The following is a 7,646-nucleotide window of genomic DNA, read 5'->3' as shown; positions in this document are numbered from 1 at the left end:
TATTGTATCAACATTTTCAAGTTAAAAAGAAGCAGTTGGCTGCTACTTCAATGCCACTTTATTTTACTGCAAAGTTCAATTCACCAAATTCATGCCTTGACAGGTGGAGCTTCATCTTCTCACGGGAGAAACCACAATTTTGCGTTCAGATATTATCCATGATTGTGGACGAAGCGTCAATCCTGCTGTAGATTTGGGACAGGTTAATAGCTACACTAAGCACAAAATTAAGTTCCTAATTTGTTTTTTAATCTCTTAAGTTTTGAGTTTGGAGGCTTTTAAGTTTCATATACCTATTTGTAAGTGGGGGTAGATTGATCGGATATCCAAGGGGCAGATCTTCTAATGATCAAGAATCATTCTGTGCAGATTGAAGGAGCCTTTGTTCAAGGAATTGGATTTTTTATGTCAGAGGAATACCTCACAAATCCTGATGGACTAGTTATTACTGACAGCACATGGACTTACAAAATTCCTACGATTGACACCATTCCAAAACAGTTGAATGTTGAAATTTTGAACTCTGGACGTCATAAAAACCACATCCTCTCTTCAAAAGGTAAGTTTAAACTTCATTGACTTTTGATTATAGGTTGGAAGAGAATGTAATTCCCTTGCGCTTCGAAGATCATTCCCATAGATATTTTTCTTGATTCCTCTGCAGAGTCCAATTGACTTTACTTTTCATTTGCTCTGTTGTAGACGTTAGTAGACTTTTTCTTTTATACGGTTTTTGGTTTTTCAGCTAAGGCCTCATGCAAAACACTAAAATATGCATTGGAATTATAGGTTCCACCATCATATGCAGGCTTAACGCAGAAGTAAGAAAGGAAAAACGATAGCATTTAACAAGATGAGTAGTAAAAACTGTTTCTAAGACACATCCAAATAGTAAAAAAGCATGTATAGGATCTGTTTGGAACGACTTTCTAAATATTTACGGAAGTGTTTGCCCTTAAACAGTCATTCCAAACTGGTTCCTAATTTATTGATATGGAGGAAAGTGGTAGCAATTGTAGTGAGGGTGAGAAATCTGTGTATATTGATGTTGTAGAAGGGTTTATTTGAAGTGGGATTTAATTAAATGAAATGCATTTGTGCAGCTTCAGGAGAATCACCATTGCTTCTAGCTGCATCAGTCCACTGTGCAACACGAGCTGCTATTAAAGAGGCACGAAAACAGATATGTACATGGAAACGTCGAGATGAGTCTGGTTACGCGTTACAGCTAGATGTTCCAGCTACCATGCCTGTTGTTAAAGAGCTCTGTGGGCTGGACTCTGTGGAAAGTTACCTGAAATGGATCAAGGAATGGAGAAGCACAGTGAGCTGATCACAAACTTTTCCTCCCAAAACACAAGTCATGCCAATAAATTCATGATAATGAATGTAATGCACTTTCTCATTTTCTAAGTTTATTTGCAGCAGATAAATAAATAGGACTACAAAGATCATGGGTTACTTGTGATTTTACTTTTCAAGTGAGGGCTATTAGTGCTAGTCGAACTCGAGTAAAAAAACGTTTCTTATTTACTTCTTGACCTTTGTGACATGAAATATAACTTTGCATTGAAGTAACGAAAAGAGATTATTGCTCTAACATGCGAATGCAAAAACGACAAAAGAAAAACAACAAAAACTAAAATCAAAGGGGAGCTAAAAAAGGTTTGTGTTTAAGGCAATGATGGACTCTTAAATTATGGGAAATGTAGAGGCCAGAGCAGTGGATTGAAAATCAACAATGTTGTATATTGAGATGTGGTATACTAAACTATGTATATTGAGATGTGGTATACTAAATCAATCTTTGCGTATAATACAACTCGATCATGGTTTCTGATAAGATATGCATGCAGCTGAATCTGTAATGTACCACACTTGATTAAAGAGAAACGAGAGAAAACAATGACATTCAATTGTTTAAATTGAAATGGGCCATTTGGAGTTGAGCCAGGCATGATGAAAAACTCCATTTATACACAAAACTTCTAACCTTAAGAGTAATGTGGCATTCATCAAGATTATCAAACATTACCCAAAAGAGAGATTTTTGCAGGGTATTTCTTCCAATTATCAGTGAACATTCAGAAGTAGCCTTTCGTTAGCTATAGCCTATAGGCGCTTCGATGAGAACGCTATATTATTGGTTCGATGGAAAATGTTGGTACATTAACTTGTCATACACAATAAGGTATATGGTGTTGTTTGAGTATGTGTGTGTGTGTGTGTGTCTGAAGGGAGAGGGGGCAAGGGTATCCTTGCACTAGTGTACAGATTGATTGAGAGACAACTTTACAGCCAAAATCCAGGACACAGCTCTCCTATGCAAGGCAAGTTACAGTTGTGAGGAGGCGTAAATCATAGAAGGTGTCCAGCAGGAATTTCAAGATGATCAAAGAACATACTTCCAAAGCCGAGGATTGGAACTCCGGGTTATGAAGGATTATACAACTGAGGATGTACGTGCAGATCTTGTAGCATGACGAGTCACAAACGACTCGACGAGCGGATTTACTAGATGAGGTGCCTCGTCCTTCAATAATGCAAGCAAACATTGAAGTCAGCAAGTTTCTCGAAAAATTAATTGCACAAAAACTAAATCGCCTAGCCATGTAAAAAAGACAATCACAAGCTCACAACTAATTAACCACAACCAAACAAGTCAGAACACTTAGCATGAAGAGAGTGCGAGAGAGACCTGAGGACAGTGTCCAACATTGGGAATGACAACAAAGTCTTCCACAGATTCGAAATTTTCGTAATTTCTTCCAAGCTCAATCGGCTCCCACGGATCTTTGTCACCCCACCCGATCAATACAGGACACTGAAGAAGAGAAAATGAGAAAAGGCAACAATGGTATGGAGAAAATTGGAGTTCCAAAGAGTACCAACTTTAGAGGAAGGCAACCTTCACGTTAGGCAAAAGTTCTTCAGGAAGGGGCCCGCCTGAGTAACAAATGAACTCCAGAAAGACATCGGCGGCACCCGGCTGTAATCCGGGATTGAGGATAATTTGGACTAGTTCATCCGTAACTTGGGAGGTGTCATGGTAACACTGCAGGAAACGTGTAAAAGGCAATCACAACACCATAAAAGAAATGTTGCGTCTTTAGGAACCTTGTTCTTATAATCACTTCATCCTTTTATTTTTAATTTTCCGAGGTAGCTAGTAATACAGAGAAAAATTAAATAAATAGAGAAAGGTATACCGAGAAAAAACTTAGAACTCCTATTAATTGATCAAGTAATAATCAAAACATCTAAAAACTTAGAATCATAACAGATTTTGTTTCTTAATTCCCCTACATCTACAGGCCAAGAAAATCAGTAACTTTGTTGAATTTTCAAATGAATTTATTTACTGGTGTTCTTATTCTGGTTCTTATTGCATCCCATAAGTGAAAAATAATAATAATGACAAAGCAAAAACAAAGATACCTGGCAAAGAATATTCTTCACAGCCTCAGGGGTTGCAACAGTTGTAAAAAAATATTTTCCTAGAGCAGTATTCCTGCAACAGTCGAGACCTTGGATGACAACTTCAGGCTAAATTCAATAATTGATATATGGGATGTCTTTTACCTCAGCAAACTCTGAAACGATTTGATCAATGGCTTCCCATACCAAGGCTGCTTCTTGATATGAAGCATACGTAAAGATATGTTTAGAAGAACAATACCTTTACAGATCTGCGGTTTCATAACTGCTGCCTGCAGACCAACTACGCCTACAAGAATATGCATTCAATAATGTTGAGAAATATGCTGAAAACTGAAAGGTTGTCTTCATAACAAAGAAAAGTATATCCCATTAAGTAAAAAAGAGAAGGATACCGATGAAGAGAAAAAGATTACACACTTATTACTCGAAGATTTGATACTAGTTATGCAATCATATGATCTATTTTTTTCATGAGATTTCCTGTGTGAACACAAGAAGAGGAAAACTAGGGATTCCGACATAATCAAGTAGCCGAAATCGCGGCAATTCAATCTCGAAACACACAACCACAACAATCGAATAGAAATAGAAAGACTATAGCTGGTTTTATCATGAACAGGATAGACGTGAAATAGAGGGAACACTTTTAGTACATAAGAGTCTATCCACTTAAAACAGCCTAGCACGGATAAGAACAGATTTGTCCAAGAGCAACTAGAATAAATGAAAAGACATTACATGAAAATAGATAAAAATGTGCAAGTCCAAACTTGATTTTATCAACTATAAGTTAAGGACCATAACAAGATACGGACGGCAAAAATAAAGAAAAAGTATTTACTTCAAAAATGAGATGGTCACCTCCTATCGAGTTACAAATAAAAAATGCTTCATCCTGAACCACGTCAACACAAAAATCATTCAGCTGGGAAGCCCATGTCTCAAATGTATAAAAGCTTTCCCCAACTAGATCTGGGTTTGGCTTGTCTGAGTATCCATAACCAATAAGATCAACAGCGTAAACTCTATGTGATTCAGCAAGGGCAGGTATATTTTTCCTCCAGTGGTCACTGAAAAGGAAGACAAATCATCAAGCACTGAACTTCGCATGTGGAACAAGATTCAAGGACGATGACTTGGTTCTTATTCTAGTACAATGGGGCAAGTATAATTGCAGACTTTTAGCTGGCAAATTGCTCGACCTAACTCACCCAACGTCAACACTGTCTAACCATCGCAAAAAGGAAATCAGTGGCTCAATTAGGTGCTTAGGCAAATCTATTATTGGTTAAGGTGGAAGACCTTGTTAGGAACCACGACTCTCCACAATGATATGATATTGTACACTTTGAACATAAGCTCTCATGACTATGCTTTTGATTTCCCCAAAAGGCCTCGTATCACTAGAGATGTATTCCTTACTTATAAACTCATGATCCCTTAATTAGCTGTTATTCTCAATTCTCCTTTAGTTTTCTATATAAAAAGGTCTTGCAGATGGACGTGGAGCCAGTCAGAAGTTCCTCAATAAAAATCAGTAACAGCAAAATAATTTGAATCCATACTCATAAAGAACCTTGTGTAAGTATTCTCTACAGCCCAGTAATCTTCCTAATTGAGGCAAAGGCCTGAGCTCCTCATCCAGGACAATAATAAAATACGCAATTATGAAAGAATAACTGAATAGATACCTAATGACATTTTCTAGTATCGGCAATTTGCATCGGTAATGCCTATAGTAAGTAGTATGAGAAGCAAATTTTGAATGGTGAATACCTGTTTGCTCCAAAACCATGAATCAATATCAATGCAGGGCCATGATCTCCTGCACATTGGTAGCGAATAGAGTAACCCCTCCAATTCCAAATGCTGCAAGACAGGAAAAGTGGATCAATTAAACGTTGAAACGACAGAATCAATCATCATTAAGGACACAAAAACGGCTACCAGCTTCGGACTTGGAGTTGGGAGCGGGTATTTTCGGATGAGATTTGCAGACCTTGATCGTCGAATTGGTCGCCAAATTGAGAAGATAAAAGAGAGCCATTAGACTTAATCGGATAAAATGCAGGGGCTCTGCGGGGCAATCCGAGTTGTGGAGAAAATGAATGAGTGAAAGTGAGTGAAGATGGCAGGACGCCGGCGGTCACTTTAGAGGAGGAGATTGATGGAGGAAGTTTGGAGAATGGCAGAGAAGAAGAGAGAGCGCCGGCCATGATTATACAGAGGAAACCACAACTGCTCGCTGAAGAAGAACGATATTTATATAAGGCGTCGTGTTGCTGATTTATCAACCACCCGACTCTCATCCCCATAAACATAGCTCCCGCCTTTTGTTCCTTTTTTTTTTTTTTTTTTCTTTTTTTAAAGAAAAAAACTAAATTAATTAAAAAATATATTAAAAAAAAATTCCCAAAATTCCAATAATACCCTCCAACTTAATCGAGGCTTCTCAACAGGGCCTCGTACCAATGGAGATAGTATTCTTTGATTATAAACCTATGATCATTCCCTAAATTAGCAGACGTGAGACTTTCATCCAACATTTCCCCTTAATCGAGGCTTGACTTCTTTTCTTTTGTAGTCGTAGTCACTTTTTACTATGCTTTTGAGTAGTCTCGACTTCTTATTCTTTTGGAGTCCGTTGTTCGATATTTGAGATTCTATTTACATGGCTAAGTTTATAGCATGACTCTGATACCATGTTAGATGAACACAATTCTCCACAATGGTATAATATTGTCCACTTTGAGAATAAACTCTCGTAGCTTTGATTTGGGCTTCCCGAAAATATCTCATACCAGTATTATTTCATTATAAACTCATGATCATTCTCTAAATTACCTAAATATTTTTATCTCACATAAACTAAAAATTAAAAATTAAATTGCTATTTTTTCATAAAAGGATTTAGAGGAATTTATTATTATTTTTTTTAACCGTGGTAAAAAGTAAATTAACCAGACTTTTACTAGAAAGGAAAGCCACAGAAGTTAAAGTCGGGTAAATTTCGATCGAGCGATCCAGCAACTTTTCACTTTTCCCTCCAAAAAAGTAACTTTTCACCTTTGTTGATTCACCCAACTTTCCGCTTTATTTTTGCTGTCACGCTTTTTTTAGTTTCTTTTTAATTTTATCTTTAAAAATTTATGTTCAAATTATCCCGCCAACGAAAGATGCTGCGTATCCGTCATTTTTTATTAATTATCGATTTAAAAAAAAAAAAAATCCATTTTAATTTATATATATATATTTTGAAGGTTAATAAATTTTAAAACTTACCTCTATTCTTAACAAAATGTTGTTACATAAAATTTATTTTTATTAAAAAAAAATTAGCTAAAAACTAATTTTAAAATTTATCAACATCATTAACTAATTAAATATTAAATTAGAATCAAACACTATTAATTACTTATTTTTCTAGTTATATACGCGAAAATTTAAATATTTGACATTTAAATTAAATTTAATGACTTAATCATATTAGATTAGTTGTTAATTTACAATCTCAAAACTCGACGTATATTTAGTATATATTTATGAATAAGACTGTTTTTTTAGTTCGAAAAATGAAAATTGATCTATAATTTTGGAAAAGAGAATATCGCATATTCGCTAATTAATTATTTAATAAATTTATATGATAATATGTTAATTGAATGGTATTTATTTAATAAAATAAATAAAATATAAAATATTAATATTGAGAAGAATAATTAAAATTCCTTAAATAGCATTAAATTTATAGTTAAAATTTAATTAAAGAAAAAAAAAAGGAACAGTCTGACTGAAGCTAAGCTGGCATGGAAATAGAGAGGAATTAATTAAAGGGTTTATTTTATGCATTAAATAAATGATTTAAGCATAAAAATAAATGCAAAAGTAATGATTATTAAGGAAAAATAAAATAAATATAAATATAAAAAAGAAATGCAGAGTGTAAGCTGTGCTTAGCTAGCTTTTGGCTTTTGCCCTAATCAAATCAAATCAAATCATCATCTTCCAGCCTCAGCGTCTGCCTCTGCCTCTGCGCTGCACAGCTGACGGTGTGTGTTCGCGGCGAGGGGAGGCCATAGCCTGCGTTCGTTGAGAATCTCGATCTCTGTTCATCTCGTTTTCTTTGTTTCAGCTTTGAACGTTCAACTGTGATACAAATTCAATTCAATTCAATCCAATTTCTTCCATAATTCACTGGGAGTTCT

General features: G+C 35.4%; 2 protein-coding genes across 2 annotated transcripts; one reads left to right on the top strand and one right to left on the bottom strand.

The window, feature by feature from the left end:
- The first annotated feature begins 36 nt into the window (after positions 1-36).
- Positions 37-1,481, top strand: LOC111459756 (indole-3-acetaldehyde oxidase-like). Its single transcript, XM_023102790.1, has 3 exons — positions 37-202; positions 370-559; positions 1,104-1,481. Exons 2-3 carry the CDS (start codon positions 406-408, stop codon positions 1,331-1,333), a joined length of 384 nt encoding a protein of 127 aa, XP_022958558.1. The 5' UTR covers positions 37-202; positions 370-405; the 3' UTR covers positions 1,334-1,481.
- A 513-nt stretch (positions 1,482-1,994) lies between these two features.
- LOC111459754 (pheophytinase, chloroplastic) lies at positions 1,995-5,744 on the bottom strand. The gene is made up of 8 exons (XM_023102787.1): positions 5,389-5,744; positions 5,218-5,310; positions 4,303-4,511; positions 3,583-3,727; positions 3,439-3,511; positions 2,909-3,055; positions 2,699-2,824; positions 1,995-2,533 (listed from the first exon to the last, which is right to left on the bottom strand). Exons 1-8 carry the CDS (start codon positions 5,655-5,657, stop codon positions 2,444-2,446), a joined length of 1,152 nt encoding a protein of 383 aa, XP_022958555.1. The 5' UTR covers positions 5,658-5,744; the 3' UTR covers positions 1,995-2,443.
- Between the last annotated feature and the right edge of the window lie 1,902 nt (positions 5,745-7,646).

This window comes from Cucurbita moschata, unplaced genomic scaffold (assembly GCF_002738365.1).
Source record: "Cucurbita moschata cultivar Rifu unplaced genomic scaffold, Cmos_1.0 Cmo_Scf00022, whole genome shotgun sequence".
Taxonomy (NCBI): domain Eukaryota; kingdom Viridiplantae; phylum Streptophyta; class Magnoliopsida; order Cucurbitales; family Cucurbitaceae; genus Cucurbita; species Cucurbita moschata.
This window is presented reverse-complemented; position numbering and strand designations above follow the sequence as displayed.

Excerpts from the sequence above, each read along its gene's own strand:
- LOC111459754 (XM_023102787.1), bottom strand. The coding sequence starts at position 5,657 with ATGGCCGGCGCTCTCTCTTCTTCTCTGCCATTCTCCAAACTTCCTCCA. Across the intron at positions 4,512-5,217 it reads CATGGTTTTGGAGCAAACAG|TGACCACTGGAGGAAAAATA; the intron begins GTATTCACCATT and ends CTTCCTTTTCAG. Across the intron at positions 3,056-3,438 it reads TGAAGAATATTCTTTGCCAG|TGTTACCATGACACCTCCCA; the intron begins GTATCTTTGTTT and ends CGTTTCCTGCAG.
- LOC111459756 (XM_023102790.1), top strand. The coding sequence starts at position 406 with ATGTCAGAGGAATACCTCACAAATCCTGATGGACTAGTTATTACTGAC. Across the intron at positions 560-1,103 it reads CCACATCCTCTCTTCAAAAG|CTTCAGGAGAATCACCATTG; the intron begins GTAAGTTTAAAC and ends GCATTTGTGCAG.